This window comes from Mytilus galloprovincialis, chromosome 8 (genome assembly GCF_965363235.1).
Source record: "Mytilus galloprovincialis chromosome 8, xbMytGall1.hap1.1, whole genome shotgun sequence".
Taxonomy (NCBI): domain Eukaryota; kingdom Metazoa; phylum Mollusca; class Bivalvia; order Mytilida; family Mytilidae; genus Mytilus; species Mytilus galloprovincialis.
The window spans coordinates 80561265-80580627 of record NC_134845.1 but is presented as its reverse complement, the minus strand read 5'-3'; the positions used below and the strand labels follow the sequence as shown (position 1 = coordinate 80580627).

General features: G+C 32.1%; 1 protein-coding gene across 2 annotated transcripts; it reads left to right on the top strand.

The window, feature by feature from the left end:
* LOC143042657 (dnaJ homolog l(2)tid, mitochondrial-like) lies at positions 1 to 14122 on the top strand. Of its 2 annotated transcripts, XM_076215072.1 has the most exons (13): positions 1 to 162; positions 3001 to 3143; positions 3850 to 3933; positions 4373 to 4481; positions 4876 to 5024; positions 5886 to 6038; positions 7627 to 7774; positions 8611 to 8675; positions 9240 to 9368; positions 10103 to 10218; positions 10810 to 10904; positions 11643 to 11783; positions 12113 to 12250. In XM_076215072.1, exons 1-12 carry the CDS (start codon positions 6 to 8, stop codon positions 11747 to 11749), a joined length of 1455 nt encoding a protein of 484 aa, XP_076071187.1. In that variant the 5' UTR covers positions 1 to 5; the 3' UTR covers positions 11750 to 11783; positions 12113 to 12250. The 2 variants fall into 2 exon arrangements, with proteins under 2 accessions (XP_076071187.1, XP_076071186.1); XM_076215071.1 differs by lacking the exon at positions 11643 to 11783 and having other exon boundaries at positions 12113 to 14122.
* Positions 14123 to 19363: the final 5241 nt, after the last annotated feature.

The window sequence follows — 19363 nt, the reverse complement described above, 5'->3', positions numbered from 1 at the left end:
GGAAAATGGCTGCTCTAAGGGGAGCATGCTGTCGGCTTGGAAATAAGAAACTAAATGCAACAGTGGTTGTCTCAGGAAGGTCTTCTTTCCCTGACGATACATGTCATCACATCGAAAGACGTTGTTCCTCATCTCTAATTTTGAAATCAACTTCCAAAACAAGTAAATCTTTAAATATGCACTAAACATTCTGCATGACCGACAAGGTCGAAACGTCCCCGGCTTAGAACTTAATTGCGTCATATGTATTCAGGGTCTATTCAGTCAATGACTGAAGTTTTCTATCAATGCAATCAAAGAAATCAATAGGTAAAGCCGTCTGATATGTAGTTTTGACATTTGTTTTGTTCCCTTTATTAATGTTAAAGAGCTTTAGACTGTTAGAGGTACTAAAAAAGAAATCACAGGGGCTTGTTTTAGTGCTGTGGTCTGACTCACTAAGCAAGACCCTGTGAAGATATCAAATGGGCATGCAAACTCACCATTGAAAGATTTTAAAAAAACCAAGGTAAAGACAAACAACAGTACTGAAAGAATATAAAACTCCATAAGCAGAGCAAAACAATTTTAACCAACAATGGGTTAGGTGTAGTAAGCAGATCCTGTCCCACATGTTGCACCTGTCTTCTTGCTTGTGTAAATGCTACACACTTTTGTTTGAAAGGTCGCACTCGTGGAAAAGAGGTCAGGACTGAGTTAAAGACAAGCAGAATATAATTAAAAAAATGTTAAAATGTTTGAAAAACTATTCAACCTATGATCTGAGATGGCTTGGTAAAATGTAAAGATATAAACTATAAACAAACCTAGTTTTAAAGTCATTCATTCTCTACCTGACTTAGCACCAATGAGCACTGGAAACAATTATAAAATCTGTATGAACATGATGATGATGAAGATAGTCATTCAAAATATTCTGTCTGGTCAACATTGATAGGAGTGTATTATGGTTTCTGCGTTAAGTAAGAATTGAGGTCTCCAAGCAAGAAATATCTATAAGAGTGTAGTGGTTAGACTACTATACTAACACAAAGGTTCCTGCTTCGATTTTCATTCTGGGATGAAAATTTCAGGTACTGAATTTTCTGCTTTCCCTTGAAACCATTTGCGAGTATAGTCTTGAGGAAATGATGATAGTTTGCAGGGGTCACCACACCAGGCGAAGTGAGCGACAAAGTCGCTCTAGGTCTCCCCACTTCGCTCTAGAAAAGCTCCAGGGAGAAGTTTATGTCGCCCTCGATTTTCAGTAAAATTCCCCAATGTCGCCTCATGATTTTTGAGAAATTCTCGAATCAAACGTAAACGACCGTTAGGTATTGAAATTCAAAGCATGTTTTCCTCAAATTCAGAACTGATTTCTCCGCGATAGTATCATACTTTAACATAAAAATTGCTTTCCCGGGTGTACTATAAGCAAAAATGAAGCGAGAAAAAAGAAAAATCTCGATTTTGTTATGATTGTTTATTGTCCGCCATGCATCTTTGTTATTGAAAATTGTAGATGGCGCCATTTCATCTTTTCAACTCTCATCATTTACTTAATCCATACTGATATGCACTATTAATTTTAATTTTCTTATATTTACTGACAATATGTGATGCCCATAAAAAAATTCAGATTTCTTTTCAAAAACAGAATATTATCAACTGGTATCCACTTGTATATTTGCTACGTACGTAGTTTAGTACACTGCCTGGAACCAACACAACGATTATAAACTACAAAACGCAGTCGGTTTTTCGTTCAGGATTTTGTTTTACAGACTGATACATGTGCTTTGTTTCAGCTAAAGGTTCTTAAAACAGTATTTCAATGAATATCTGCTAATTAATTTGATTAGGATTGGCAATATTTACTTCCAAAGTCGTATATTTTTGAAAAATATAAAGTAAGAATTTTTGACGCGGATCACACCGTATTTGTTTTTGATTTACAAGTACCTATTCAAATCCGGTTATGAAAAATACGACTTTTCCGATGTTACTTTTTGTGATTTAGTCATATTAAAACACTCATGAAGTGTTTTAGAATCAATTACATACATTTCTAACGGCAACTTGATTTTGGAAATCGGCATTTCCATGAAAATAACGCAAACGTGTGCGATTACATGTACACGATTTGAAATGAACAGTTTTACTTTACGTTTTCAACACATGTCAGACAGTTTTTTCTCTGATTTCTTATTAAATATTATTTTAAGAACGAATACATTTTTGAATCATGATCTTAGCTATGGAAGACAGTGAAACCATATTTTAACTTTTCTTAATTGAGTATTATTTTTGTTTTAAAAGGTTCTTAGACTTTGTTTTAATTTTAAAATCTTTGAAATGCAGCATAGTTTGATCCATGTCAAATCTTCAATTCATCCAGACCTACCAGAATAAACATAGCTCTTATGCCATTAACTTATGGTCCTTATGTCATGATATTTTTTGACAATTTGCATAGGTACACATGTAAATAAAAAAGTATTTCAGACTACAAGCATGGCAAGACAAGAACTTACAAAATGTACTTCCTTAGCAATTGTCATGCAAAAATGGTTCGAAAAGTAACAAAAAGGATAGATTCTTTGAAAATTTTGTTCATAAAAAGTATAAACGCGATCTGTCGATTTTCCCTGAAGTCTCCCTGTTGGGCCTTCACTTCTCCCTGAAGTCTCCCTGTTGGGTCTTCACTTCTCCCTGTTTGGGTGCCAGGGAGAAGTGACTTCTCCCTATAATTTTGAAGTGTGGTGACCCCTGGTTTGTCAGAAGGTGACAATGAATGGCTAACCCGTGTTAAGAGAGAGCCATATATCTTACATGTAAAAGGCGCCCTTGTAGATTTCAAAACAGAGCAGGCTAATGCCACTACAAGGCAGCACTCGCACCCCAAAAGTGGAAAGGGATTAATATAAAATTTAATTGCAATAAATTGTGGTCCAATCCACTATAAATAAATATGTTTAAACTAATAAATATCTATATATATATATCTTTCTGTAATTTCAGATTTATTGTCCGTTGCTCACAAAACCTGTTGTTTACACAGAAAAATTCACAGAAGTTCGCCCAACAACAAAAAGGACTATTATGAACTTTTAGGGGTTCCAAAAAATGCAGATGCTAAGGCTATTAAAAAAGCTTACTATGAGGCAAGTATAAGTAACTAACTGGAGAGCCTTAATATTATAGGTGATGATTGGTATTAGACCAAACAAAAAAGTATGTGTGTTTACTGTCACATGCTGAAAAAAACCAAGGGTAGGTGGGGATTTTATTTTTTATTTTGAGTCTTTGGGAGCAACATTGTGACTTTAACAACTTGCTTAATCAAAAATGGCAAAAAAAAACTTACGGGTAAGGGATAAAAATTAGGGTAGGAAGGGGTACATTGAACACGCATACTTTTTTTTTGGCCTTAACTTTAGGGGTCACACATTTCTACTTGGATAATTACAAAGTGCAATGAAATAGTCAGCTAGTTGATCTTAATTTTGTTATCAAATGATAAAAATCAACCTCATGCATGTGTACATCTTCAAGACTTTGATTGACCTACATGATTAAGGAAATTTGAATACAAAAAAAATGATGAGTATGATGAATTTTGGTCTGTTTTGTAGGTTTTTTTTACATAAACTCATTTTTTTTATATAAAACAGTGAAAATAACATATCTGTTTGTTTGATCACACCTTATGTGAATCTACCTACTTTCCAGCTATACTTCTAGATCCTGATTAGGGATAACTGCACAGAGTTACTAACCACAATAACCAAGATGATATATTTTTTCAGTGAATCTTGTCAAACTAGTCAATATTAATCTATTCTACTTTCTGTATTTCTTTCATTGTAGCTTGCCAAAAAGCACCACCCTGATGTGAGCAAGAATGATGCCGGGTCTGCTAAAAAATTCCAGGACGTGTCAGAAGCCTACGAAGTAAGGACTGTACAAGGAAAAGTGACAAAAGATAGATTAATAAGCATGATAAACCTTTACATGAGATATAATACACCTATTCCATCAATACCAACTGACAGTATAGTGTTGAAAGTGGCGTTAAACACAAATCAATCTATATCAGTGTTGTAGTATGATTGCAAAGAGGCTACTATATACCATTTTTTTGTGGATTTGGTGGGTATAGGTAAAAAAAAATGGAGATGTTAAGCAAAAAACAAATTATCCAAAGGTTAATCTTTAGTAACTTTTAAAACAGCATAATCAAATATCCACAAAATACAATTTCCCTCAATGCTCAAAAATTGGTACCCATGAAACATAAATGAATCAACAGCATGAACAGCAGATATTTTTTCTAACAGCAATTATCAACTCTTGTATGTCATGAATTAAAATTATTTTTTCCTGTTTTAAGGTTTTGAGTGATAGCACAAAAAGACGTGAATATGATACATTTGGTATGGGCGGCGGTATGGGAGGTATGGGTGGAGCTTCTCGTGGACAGAGTCGAGGACAGGCACAAGGTAGGTAGGATAACTGCTTAAGATTTGAGGTATTCAAATATTTTTGTCCTGAATATAAGTATCCACCGAAGTTTAAAGAAAGTGGATGTAAGCAATTATAGGCAACCGTACAGCCTTCAACAATGAGAAAACTCCATATTGTATAGTTGGCTATAAAAGGGTCCTGACATGAAATATTTTAAACAATTTAAATGAGAAAACAAATGACATAATTAATAACAAAAGAATTTTCAAAAAACAAATATGGCAGAAGTGAGCTTAGAACAAATACTGAATAACAGGCTCCTGACTTGGGACAGACTCAAAATGATAATGCTCAACCTCTCATAGTTGAAATGTTGAAACAATGATTTTCAAACTTAATAAATTAACATTGTCTTCTTTTTCTCTCTAGGATTTGAAAATTTCCATGGTTCTATTGACCCTGAGGAATTGTTCCGTAATATTTTTGGCCAAGCAGGATTCAAGATGGGAGGAGCAGGAGGATTTAATGACTTTACAGATTATGAGTCGTCAAAATGGGGATTTGCTCCGGCAACTGAGGTAAGAATACTATTCAGGTGTAACTTGGGTTCAGATCATGCAGAATGCAGTCACAGCACAAGGTGTATTTCTGACTTTGGTAACAGTTTGTGTGACGTTTCAGCAAGCAGCCATTGTGTGAAAAGCATACTGTTAATTCATTATCATTCTTTAGATACCAGTTATCAATGATTTCTTGGTTACAGGCTTATTGTGATGTTAAATGTTCAACAATGAACAAAAAAAACTTATAGTCAAACTATGAAATCAAATATCTTTTATTAGATAAAAATATGAAAATTGGTATAAACGAAAATAGATGAATCCACAGTATTCATTAACTTATTTGGTTCAGAGCTTATACAATTTGTGTATTGTTTGCATGATTTCAAGCTAAGCATAGAGTAGAGTAGAATAGAGCAACCAAACAGAAATAATAAAAAATATGTTAAAGGTAACATACAGTCTTCTAAATGTATCAAAATTGTGAATAGATAAATGGAAACTTTTAACATCTGCCTATACCAGCACCATGTCTATGTATACCTTTATATAGGAAGACAACTTCCCCCAGTAAGGGGGAGGGCTAGACACACCGCTTACCCTTTAATTTCATTTATCATTTGAACAGCATAACACTATTTAAATAAAAAAAAAATACAGTAAAAATCATTACAAGAATAAGAAAAGCTCTAAAATAACCCAAACAAGCACAAACACAAATAATTTTAAAGTAAATGGTACAAAATTGCGGGAAACATGTTATACAAATTTAGAAATATTCATATAATTACACTGACAATATTTGGAAACATATTTTGTTTGAAACATAGGAAAATTTCACTCATCAATTTTCATATGAATTTGAATTCTGTATTTCAGGCCACATTAGATTTAAGCTTTCAAGAAGCAGCCAGAGGAGTTAATAAAGACATTAATGTGAATGTGAAGGACACTTGTCCTAAGTGTAACGGGAATAAGTGTGAGCCAGGAACAAGTGCTGTCAGATGTCATCAGTGTAATGGCACAGGAATGGTATGTACGGCTAATTACATTAAGGATTCTGGTATTGAGATATGTGAAATTGGAATTAGTCTTGTTAGAAGATGTCATTACTGTAAAATGATGCTTAACCTGTGTAGAAAGAAATTTTGATGAGTAATAATTCTTCAGTGGTAGAGTACTAAAATCCTGTATACCTAGGCGGTATTCATTGTCAGAATGGTCATGAGTCATAACTTGTATATTGAGAACTCTGCCTTTAACAAGACATTCTACAGTGATCTGGAAGGATTTTTTCACTATGGGCCCAGGGCCCCCCAAAAATAAATTCAATGGGCCATTTTAAAAAATAATGGGCCATGTTGTCAAATGGGTGGGCCATTTAAATTGACTACTGTAAAAAAAAAAAAAAAAAAAAAGTATATGTATATTTGTGCAAAGAGGAGGTGGTACTTACCTTTATGATTTTAAATTATATCATGGATATTGTTCCTGTGATTTTGTAATTTCAATTTCAATGAATATACAATAATAAATTTTAACTTCCTCCAAACAGGACAATATTTAAGATAACCTTTATTTACAATATTCAAACTGTTTTTGTTGCCTTGTACATGTTCATGTATTTTTTGTACATTGGTTCCAGACGTTCCGTATCAGAGGACATTTCTGGCATTTCCTCTGCACTTCTTGTATTATTATTACTTCATGACAATGACAAGACTAACAGTAGAGAGTATCATTAATTGATAGAACAAAACAACAATTAAATGAAGTCATGTTTACAAAATGTCAAAACGAGCCAAAGACCAAAAAATGACAAGGACAGTTAAGCGCCTTTTATGGAGACAAAAACTATATTTATTAAAAGGCTTTGGGCTTTTTCAATCGAAATAATAGCAAGCTTAACTAACTTAAAGATTATAATTAGAGACAAATCTCGTCTTTACTTGCCAAATTTCACAAATTTATAGTTGTTTATAAAAAATTAAATCAAGAATGATGGTTAATTACGTTTTTTGGGTAATTTAATCAGTTAAACTGCATGGTTCTATTATTACCATCAGAAAACACCTGAGACGTTAAACCGCATGTTTCTATCACAATAGGAAACCACCCGAGATGTCCCAAAAATATATAGGTGCTCCTATCATTGGAGGAACATTACATAGTTGTGTATACACACATGGCGGTACGGAACACGATCGGAAATCCATTTGACGATATCTAAATTTCGAAATGAAGTGAAAAATATTGTGCGCCACGTGGGCGCTTACATTTGTCACCCTATGTGCCCTTTCTGGTCGATATGCGCTATAGGCGCAGGGCGCACGTCCTTCCTGATCACTGATTCTATTCCAAACGCTGTTAACAAATATTGACATTTTTTTAGAAAATTTAAAAATGTTGTTTATACATGTTTAAAGGCCATAGTTATCATATATTTGGTTTAATAAAATTTTACAAAACAAGTTGGTAAGTTGACAAAAATTAAAAAAAAATTAATATGTCCTATTTGGCAAAATTTAGGTTTTGCAAATTCTTTAAACTAAAGATATAGTGACTATGGCCTAAACTCTACTGGAACTTAAAAACTTAAAGACTAGATTTCTATTTGTAGGAAGATTTACAAACGGGTCCTTTTGTAATGAGATCAACTTGTCGGGTGTGCTATGGTGCTAAAAAGATAATTAAACAGCCTTGTACAGAATGTCAAGGGAAAGGCAATATTATAATGAGAAAAAAGGTTGTTGTACCTGTTCCTGCAGGTAAGTGCGTTAAATTGGTGTCAAAATTAAATCATTCCTACAAAAATAACTGAATTTGAACAACTGAACAATTGTTCTTCAGATAAATTTCAGTAATTGTTATATCTACTATTATTGTATCAGTCTGCACAGTTAGCCACTAGTCCGATGCCCCAGACTTGTAAAATTTCATTCGGACTAGTAACTTTTTGCAAAACTTTGTTTTGACCAATAAGAAAAATGTCGGAATATTTGTCTTCAGACTAGTAGTTGAAAAAGTTTTTGGTGCAGACTGTTGTATAAAAATAAGAAGAGCTGGTATGATTGCCAATGAGACCACATTTCACTCTAGACCAAAGAGTTGCAGACATCCTGAAGAGATTTTTTCGCCCAGAAACATGTTCACAGATGTATAGATGTTCATTAGCTTAGCCACAAGGATGATTTTTATAAGACACAGCTCCTATATTATTTAACTACATCCTTGCTAAATATTTAGTTATTTCAAGATCATCTCAATAAACATGATAGATACAAATCTGAATTATCAAGAAAAATTCAGATTCCAATTAAATTTTGAAATACTGATATTGAAAAACTAATGCTTTATATATAGTCATACAATGATTTATTTTTATTTTGTATACTTGTTTTAGCAAATGCCTGAAGTACAATTTGTTTTTTTATCTTGAATCTAATGAATTTCCTGACAATAAAAATTCTCACTTTGAGTTTTTTATTTGAAGGTATTGAAGATGGCAGTACATTAAAAGTGGGCATATGATCTGATTATCTTTATGTTAATATTAAAGTAAGTACCTTGTGACTTATCGTGTCTCCTTTGTATATATTTAAAGGTGTTGAAGATGGTCAAACGGTCAGAATGATGGTAGGGAAGGAGGAGATATTCATCACATTTAAAGTAAGTGATTCTGATCTCGTCTTATCCTCTCTAATTTGCAGTCACTCTCTACATGGTAATACATGCAATAAGACTGAGCAAAAGGAAAGTTACCTGCTTTATAAAGGAATACATTTTAATGAAGACAGGTATATGACAAAACAAGTAAATAGTGACCATAGTTTACATGCAGGATTTAAGAAAAGTTCCTGTATGCATAAGGCTAAGATTCATCAAATCCATGACCACTTACAGTAATTTTTACATAATTCCTTCAAAGTACCTAAAGCTATTGTTTACTGGAACAGCCATATAGACAAAAATATTAATCCTGTTTCCATAAATGTTTACAGTGAGAACACCACCAATTTAAACATAGATGTTTTTTTTTTATGTTACTGGCATTATATAAGAAACTGAATTTTGAATATAAATTTTAAATTTTTATTTAGGAGTATTTAGAACACTAGTTCAAATTTTAGATGTAAGAAAAATATATTTATGACTATAGGATTATTGAATTACAATCCAGGTGATGAATATTTGTGAAATGGTCATTTGTTTTATATTACATTTATATTACAGGTAGCTAAAAGTCGAGATTTCAAAAGACAAGGAGCTGATCTACACAGTGAAATACATATAAGTGTAGCACAAGCTGTATTAGGTGGTACAATCAGAATTCCAGGGGTTTATGAGGAAATTTTACTAAATGTAAGATTTAGTACTGGAAATTAAGATATTTCTTTTATCAGTAATTTATACACAACACAAAAGACTGATGAAGTTTGGTGGCATCACTTTTACTGTTCTAGAGTGAAGCCCCTTTACAAATGGTAAAATAGCTGAAATATTTTCGTTTCCATTCTCTTAAGTTTGCTTCAAACAAATGTTATGAATCTTATACAAAATGCTTATTAAAACAAAACACAGATAAAGTTTGAATTATTGTGGAGTCACTATTACCGTTGGCATTCTATCTAGAGTTATGCCCCTTTGCAAATGAAAAAAAGGCTGAATTTCTGTACTCCTAACTTAAGGTTGCCTTAATCAAATGTTATGACATTTATACACAATGATTATTACCAGACATAATTAGATCAAGTACAGATTTGGGTTTTCACCATTCTTGAGTTATGTCCCTGTATGTTATATGCGAGTGGGGGCATGGTCTCTGTCCCATGGACACATTCCCCCTTTATGTTTTGTTGATAAATTAAGTTGGTATATTCTTTTGAATCATTAGCTTGCAGCAGAAAGTAAACAGTTTTCATTTGCCTAGAACTTTATGTCTTTGTTTCTTCAAAATTGTCTAATTCCCAGTGTGTTAATCCAGATCAAGTTCATCATTTCAAATTTTATTTATAAATAAGTTGACATGAGTAACTCTATATTTATTTGTTTCTTTTGTTTGCTATGCCTGAAACTAAAATATATTCTGTTTATAGATACCTGCAGGTAGTCAGTCACATGATAGAATACGATTGGCTGGGAAAGGTCTGAAGAGAGTTAACAGTTATGGACATGGTGACCATTATGTACATCTTCATATAAAAGTCCCTGTGTAAGTAAAAGTGTTGACATGGGGAGGCTTGAAGTATAATATTGATCTTGTATTTTGTTATTTTTTTTATGAAACTCTAGAAGAGAGGTGAAAGGTACCAAAGAAACATTCAAACTCAAAACTTGGAAATAAACCAACCAATGTCATGGCAAAAAAAGAGGGAGAAAAAAAAAACAACAACAGAAAACAAAACACAACATAGAAACTAGACTGAGCAACTGGAACCCCATTAAAACAGATGATTGGGGATCCCAGTTGCCCTTAAATGATAAACAAATCCTGCTCCACATGTGGTTTTTTGTTGTTCAGTTGCTGTATCAGTGATGCAGCACCTTTTATTTGTTGGTAGAAATTATACACCCCAAAAAAGTTAATGCAGAGGTGAATTAATAACTTTCAAAGGGGGTCAGCAGATAATCAATGTCACAAGAAATTAAAATTAAAGAAAATTTTAGTCATAAATATTGTATATAGTTTCATTTTGTGAAACTGAAATATCCAAATTGTGAAGTTTGTTGGCCTTGCATGATGTCCAATTAGCAACTGTTTCTGTTTTTCAATCCTTACATTTATTTGTCATATTTATAACAGATCTTTAAGTAAAGAACAAGAAGCATTAATGTTAGCCTATGCTGAAACAGAGAAAGTTAAAGGCACAGTAAACGGCATTGTAAATACAGCACAAGGTAAGTTTAAAACAAAGAATGGTATTTCTTCATTGAAGGTACAACTTTTGACTCACAGTTTTCACACTGGTAATGGGTAGGGGCTGTTTACAGGCATGTGAACTACAACTTTGTGAAAGTTGAAAAACGTTGCTGTAGTTGATAAACCAAACTTTTTTTCATTTACACTTCTTGTTTCCAGTTATTTCTCATTTTAAAACTTCCTAGCAAAAAATAGACAGGCTTCTTGTTATTGTTTTTTTAAAAGCAACTTAATCAATAAGATGAGATTTTTAGCTGCACTTGATTAATGCTATTTTAATTCCCCATTCATTTCTCAATTTTATATTTTGAGACATATCTTCTTGAAAGGCAGTTGCAAAGGGGAAGGTTTATGAGAACTTTAAAACTATTGGTTTAACCCCACCATATTTTGTGCATGTACCAAGTCAGGCTGTACATCAGATTTCTTTCAGATGGGAGGTAATGGTGATTGATTATTTTGGTGATTTTTGTTATCCAGTAAATTAATTATTTATAAAAATTTCATTTGCAATTATTGATAAAAATATAATACTTAAAATTTCCTAGAAGAATATCAATATCTGGTATTTAAATGCATGATGACAATAGAACACACATTTCAGACGTAAAACTTACTCCAGAATCTTTCTGTTCAAATCTAGAACATAAAAAGGATTCTATAAACTTGATATAATTCCATTTTGAGATAAGCTGACAGTCCCTTCTCTGTTTTAGATTCGGGAGAGAAATCGGGTGAGAAAACCACTTCTGGGGAAAGATTGTCTGAGCATGATGATGATGATTCATTTCTTGGGAAGATAAAAAGAAAAATCTTTGGATGATGATAGCTTCTTCTAGGAAATTTTAATTTAATAGGTATTTATTAGATGTATGTATTCATGTTTATAAAGAATAAATTAGGTAACTGTGATTTTTAATTTGCTTATTAAAGATATGAATGTTTGGCTTTTTGTGGTCCGGCATGTAAACAAGTAAAAATATCTCCCAAATTTTGAATACCATACTATTTCAAGAACCTTGAAAACAAATGCGTGTGAGCATAGAATTAGAATAATAAAAAAAATATTAGGATATAATTGTAAGTTAACAGATAACAAATATTATAATAATATTGTATCTAGAAATTAATGTTATAAACCAAAACGATGATATTTTTAAAAACACTTCTCTGAATTTTAATTCAGGACAAACAGCTGTTGATGAAAATGGACTTGTTGCACTAATACGGGAAGCTTTAGCAGAAGTGGCAGACAAAAAGTTAGAAGATGGGGATAAAGAGACAGGAGATGAGGAAAAAAAGACAGGATCGGGGAAAAGTTGATGAAAGGAAACATTATCTTGTCTTCTCCTCGTGGAAGATTGTTTATATTAAACAAACACAGAATGTGGATACCTGTATGCTGAAGTTTATACCTGCATTTAACAGATTTCAATGCTTATAGGAACACATTGACTTGGTGAAGCTCAAAATCCTTATGTGGGTTAAACTAATTGAAACAAGTCTAGCATTTAATGAATTTAGGGCTGTTCCAAAAATTAAATATATTTATATAGAAAAGGTGTGTGTGTTGGGAAGGGGGAGGGGGGAGAGTGTACAGAAGAATGCCTAAAATTTCTGCTGATTATTTCTATAATTGTTGCTGAGCGAATAAACTTCAACCAATCTATGATTGTTCAGGCTAATAATCTATAATAACCAACACCCATTAATTTTACAAGATGTCCCCTCCCCTTTCCCCTACAATTTATTCTGGAACAGCTCTAAGAAACAGATGATATAAGTTGTGTGTGGTAAAGTTTCTAAGAGATCTTGCCATTTCTGTTAAAATATCATGATTAATGTAATAGTGCTGTATTTTTTTTCCATCTCTGAAATTAAATTTATGAACAATTCGTCATTCTGGCTAAGAGTTGCATACACCAAAGGACATACAATGATTTTATTATGACCCATGTCTAAAAATACAATTCTCTTTCCTTGCCACATTCGTTTTAACTAAATAGCTCAAACTTTATAATATTTTAAACCATAAACATGATAAAAAAGATATATAAATTGTGATGTCAAATGCATTTATTATTTTACAGTTTATTTAATTATTTAATTTAACATAGCATACTGTGTAAAAAAAATTCTGTGGAAGCCAATATTTTATCTATTGAGCAAAAATGTATTTTCATGGAAATTGAACCATAATCCTTTTTAGTTTTGAATTTTCCTTGGAGTTTAGTATTTTTGTGATTATTTTTTTTACAAAGTGTAGAAGATATATTTTTGACAGTTAATATTGTGGTACTCATTTTTCAACAAAATCTCTGAAAATCAGTACATGAAATAAATTAATGAAAACACTGGAGCCAATATATTTACTCCACAACTTACTTCTGTAACAGATTATAAGTAGTATATGGTGTTGAAGAATGTATTGTGAAAATGTTTGAAAAATATGAATAAAAAGTTTGTGACTGTGTTCTCAGAGTCCAATAGTAGGGTGTGAACAATTGTTAGAGGTGTTGAGTGAAATTGAATGTAGTTATTGGATAATAATGTTTGTTATGTTTAGATAAAGCTCTTACTTTCATTCTAAGTTACAGCAAAATGCAAAGAATGTGTAGGTAAAAGTTATATCTTTGACTTGCTTACTTGCTAGCTGAACACTGGAAGTCATTATTCAGTAAGGTATACTACCCTCATTTTGGAGTAGTCTAGTCCTACAGACATATAGATCGTTAATCTGTCGTACTTGTCTACTTTTAAAGGAGTGTAGTATACCTCACCTTATAATTACTGTACAGACTTTTCATAATTGTATGAATTTGTGTTCAACACGTTATTTGTTTTAGTACAATTCGAGTCCTTGTCTGTCTGAAAAAGGCTGTGCATTCAAAGCCATAGAAATTTTTTAATTGTTGAACATTTGAATTCATGGTTCACCTCATGAAACCATAAAATTGGTATCTAACGAATAATAAATTAATGAATCCAAATTATATACTATAAGTAAGTAAAAGTTTAATAGCTGTATGACTTTTTAAAAAAGAAACCAATAAATTATATTAATGTTGTATGTTTTAAACAAGTCCAGTAAGAGTGGTTGTTTGAGAATGTATTTAATCTTGATCATATATGTGATATTTCATGCAAAGTGTTTTTATATGTTACGAAATGATTAATAAATGTAATACTATATATAAACTAAATTTATTTTCCTTGTTTTAATGAGAAATTTTGGATGGAAAGCATTTGGTAATTATTAGAAAACATACATAATTAATGCTATATGGCAGCAAATCATCCAAAATAAATTTATTAATAGATCGATCACAAGTGGCAATTGGATTTAATTCCAGTTGAAGTGGAAAAAATCACTATGAATAATATCAAAGACCTATCATAGACCTGCATGGGAAACTGGAAAAGAAATGTATGTCCTTCTTTTGATTTCAAAGCCAAAGTTGTTATAAAACTAAGAAAATGTGATATGACTGCCAATGAGACAATTACCTGGTATCTATATAGACCAAAAGATAACAGCTGTGAAAATTACAGGTTAAGGAACAGCCTTCAACAATAAACAAACTCATACCATATAGTGAGCCATAAAATACAGGAAGGTGACTATGGAACAAATGAAGAGAAAATAAGACTTTCAAAATAAACCAATGAAATGATATTGCCAAGATTATTCCCCTTGATCACTAAAAGTGACTGCATTACCTATTGTCTATTAAGTTCAAATATAAGCTCAACAACAGCATGGAGTGCTGTAGCAAGCTAGAAGAATACTGTCAAGTTTCACTAAATTTTCTTCATGAAGGGCTATAATTGGGCAACATGACGAGAAAAACTGGTGTGTAGAGAATTGGATACAACACCAAAAGAAAAAGAAAGTGCTTTCACTGCTTCTCTTTATCTCAAGTCAATCTGGCACCTTCAACATGGAGCAAAACTCTAAACCTATTTCTTACAAGTTCAAGAAACCCCTCCGCCAAGTCTTTGCTTTATGTAGATCATGTTAAGTCTTTTCATTGGAAAAAATCTGCTGTAGGCATATATCAACAAATTATAAATTTATTTTTATGTCCTACCTACAATAGTCGAGGGGAATTATTGTTTCTGGTCTGTGCATGCATCCCTTCATTCGTTTGTCCATTTATTCGTCTGTCCTGCTTCAGGTTAAAGTTTTTGGTCAAGGTAGTTTTTGATGAAGCTGAAAACTTAGTACACCTGTTGCTTATGATATGATCTTTCTAATTTCAAAGCCAAATTGGACTTTTGATCCCAATTTTAGGGTCCATTGATCATGGAAAATGATGGTGCGAGTGGGTCATCCGTGTACCTTGGACACATTCTTGTTTAAGTTGCTATTTTAGTTCAATCAAGCCAAAAGAGATCATTCTTGGTTTTTGAGGGTTTTTGTTGCTGTGTTTTGATAATTGTTGCCTTGTCTATAATGTATTTGATAAGTTTTTAATAATGCTATTTTAGGGCTTGTATTACTTTAATGATTATCTTGATAGAGGACTGCTGCTCACAAGGAAGTATAAAACCAAGAGATACAGGTAATGAAGGTGAAATTGTCCATTTGTTAACTTACCCTAAAGTTGACGCCTTTTTATTCATTTTAGCAATGGCGTAGTCGGTTTATTTTCCATATATATGAGTGAATAATTATGTTCCTGATAATTTTTGTAGAGCCTGCGACTTGTGTACCAGAAAGCTCGACATAGGGGTGGCAGTGGCTTAATATAGGTAACCTACATGCATTGCATACAGTATTAGAACAACAGATAAACACACAAAACTGAACCATGAAAATGAGATCAAGGTCAGATTATTACACCTGCCAGATGGACATGTAAACCTTACAAATATTCCATACACCAATTATAGTAAACTTATTGCATACAGTATAAGAAAAACCGACTCAAACACAAAAACTACATTGTGTATATATCCATTGAACAATGAAAATGAGGTTACGGTCAGATGACACCTGCCAGTTGGATATGAACACCTTACAATCATTCCATACACCAAATGTGGTAGACCTATTATTTAAAGTATCTGAAAAATTTATTCAACCAGGAAAACGTTCATGGATACAGGAAATGAGGTTGAGGTTAATGTCAAGTGAAAACTGTCTTGATGGGCATGAGGACCTTGCCAGGTATACACATACCAAATATAAATACCCAATAAGTCATAATAAGAGCAATACAAAGAAAATTAGATTTTTTTTTACATATGTTTACTAAATATCTTAACTTTTTTTCAAGTAGTCACTGAACCATGAAAATGAGGCCAAGGACATGGCACATACATGACAGACGGAAACTTCATAACATAAGGCATCTATATAAAGTATGAATAATCCAGGTCTTCTACCTTCTGAAATATTATGCTTTTACAAGTTTAGCTATCTATGTTGGACAGAAGTTGCAGGTTTGACAAAAACATGATAAAAATTTGTAACCCGATGCTCTGCAGGGCGCAGCTTTATACGACCCCAGAGGTTGAACCCTGAACGGTTGGGGCAAGTATGGACACAACATTCAAGCTGGATCCAGCTCTAAATTTGGATTGTGATTAAATAGTTGACACAGCATAGGTTTCTGACACAGAATGAATGTGTTCTAATGAACTTAAAATTTTTGTTTTCTCTTAGAGCAATTCACTATGGTGTTGAATATTAATCCTCTCAAAAAAATGTTTGAAGAAATTTTCAATGGAGTTTGCAACAATAACTACTCATTTAAATACATCATAAAATATTAAGATGTAAAAAAACTGCTTGTTATCATTGAATGGTAAAGATTGTTTTAATTTATCAGTTGGTAGTAAAAAGTGAATATACATTGTATATTGTATACAACAAAGATTTAAGTTGATTCTGGACAAAGAAAGATAACTCCAATTAAAAAAAATTCTCGCTATTGCACAATATTGTGCAATTATATATATATTTTGCTTACTATTCTGGACAAAGAAAGATAACTCTAATTAAAAAAAAAATTGCTATTTCACAATATTGTGCAATTAGATATTTCTTGCCATTGCGCAATACTGTGCAATTGAAAAGACTTGCTATTGCACAATACTTAATATAATAATTTTAGATCCTGATTTGGACCAACTTGAAAACTGGGCCCATAATCAAAAATCTAAGTACATGTTCGGATTCTGATCATTCAGCATCTTGTTCAAATCAAACTTAGTTTAATTTTGGACCCTTTGGACTTTAATGTAGACCAATTTTAAAACGGGACCAAAAATTAAGAATCTACATACACAGTTAGATTTAGCATATCAAAGAACCCCAATTATTCAATTTTTGATGAAATCAAACAAAGTTCAATTTTGGACCCCGATTTGGACCAACTTGAAAACTGGGCCAATAATAAAAAATCTAAGTACATTTTTAGATTCAGCATATCAAAGAACCCCAAGTATTCAATTTTTGTTAAAATCAAACTAAGTTTAATTTTGGACCCTTTGGACCTTAATGTAGACCAATTTGAAAAAGGGACCAAAAATTAAGAATCTACATACACAGTTAGATTCAGCATATCAATTATTCAATTTTTGATGAAATCAAACAAAGTTTAATTTTGGACCCTTTGGGCCCCTTATTCCTAAACTGTTGGGACCAAAACTCCCAAAATCAATACCAACCTTCCTTTTATGGTCATAAACATTGTGTTTAAATTTCATTGATTTATATTTACTTATACTAAAGTTATGGTGCGAAAACCAAGAAAAATGCTTATTTGGGTCCCTTTTTGGCCCCTAATTCCTAAACTGTTGGAACCAAAACTCCCAAAATCAATCCCAACCTTTCTTTTGTGGTCATAAACCTTGTGTCAAAATTTCATAGATTTCTATTTACTTAAACTAAAGTTATAGTGCGAAAACCAAGAAAATGCTTATTTGGGCCCTTTTTGGCCCCTAATTCCTAAAATGTTGGGACCAAAACTCCGCAAATCAATCCCGACCTTCCTTTTGTGGTCATAAACCTTGTGTTAAAATTTCATAGATTTCTATTCACTTTTACTAAAGTTAGAGTGCGAAAACTAAAAGTATTCGGACGACGACGATGACGACGCCAACGTGATAGCAATATACGACGAATTTTTTTTCAAATTTTGCGGTCGTATAAAAACTATTAAAACATGGATCAAAGAAACTTGAAAATGAGTTCAAGGTCAGTTGTTGAAGACTGTATTTTACCTACTAGATATATTTTAGTTATTTCTGTTGGAGGGTTGCTGACTCATTGTCATATATTCTCCAGTATTTTGTTTTAAACTTACATCTTTACAAATTTTGGTTATTCTTGTACAAGCTTAAAGTATTTAAGAAACATTTCTAATCATAAAAAAATAACTTAACAATGATCTTTGATCCATGAGAAGAGGCTGGGTAAGATAAAACCTGTTGTACAATCAAGTACAAAAAATGTATATCATTCAACATTTTTTTTACACCAAATGTTAACGTGACCTTTTTTTACTGATAAAAATAACATAACAGAAATAGATGTTTATAGGACAATACGACCAATTCTCACAATTACATTTCTATTTTCAGATAACTGAAATCTACGACAAAACCCTAATTTGTCATATTTTTAATTTTACACAAAAATGAAAATGTTTACTTAATACCAAATTGATTTCATGGACAACACACAGAATATGCCAAACCTAATGTGAGATCATGATAATACATCTATAAACAAGATACAACCTGTTCTACTTTGTAAAGGAGTAGGGGCATTAAAGCCTAGCTTTGGCCCAAGAAAATAAAATGTTTGATAACCATTTCAAATTGGCACATAATGTTTAGAAATGCATAGGGTCAAGACATATAAATTAAAAACAGAAAGATTTTAATCTCATGACTTCACAATTACGTCATAATATGTATTGTTTCACAAAAATGATGAAAAATACAGAATTTATGCAGTTTTCTATCATTATTTCCGTTGAGGAAACATCCTGTGCAGCCGAGAAACAACAAAATAATTTAACAGAAGCTTTATATTAACTATTGGCATAATCTCACAAAATATAAAGTTGTTTCTTGGGTGCGCAAATACTTTTTCAATCTAAAATATACTTAAAATTTGATGAAAAAAACAAGGAAAATCACGAAATTTAACAAAATATGCAAATTAGATCATGATTCGTTGCCATGGTAACTTGTTCGATGTCAAATTTATTTTGTTTTTCTTAGTACCTTATACCTTAGTCAAGTTTTCAGTAATTTAAAAATATGTATGATAACTTTTAAATTTGCAGTAATTTTTGGGCTTTTTTCCAAAACAAAGCTTTTTACAAAGTTTCTGCAGAGCTTGAGCTGCTTGATTACCAAGTCTCACATTTTATTACATTACTCCAAGTTAATCGTCTAAACAAAGAAAAAACTAATA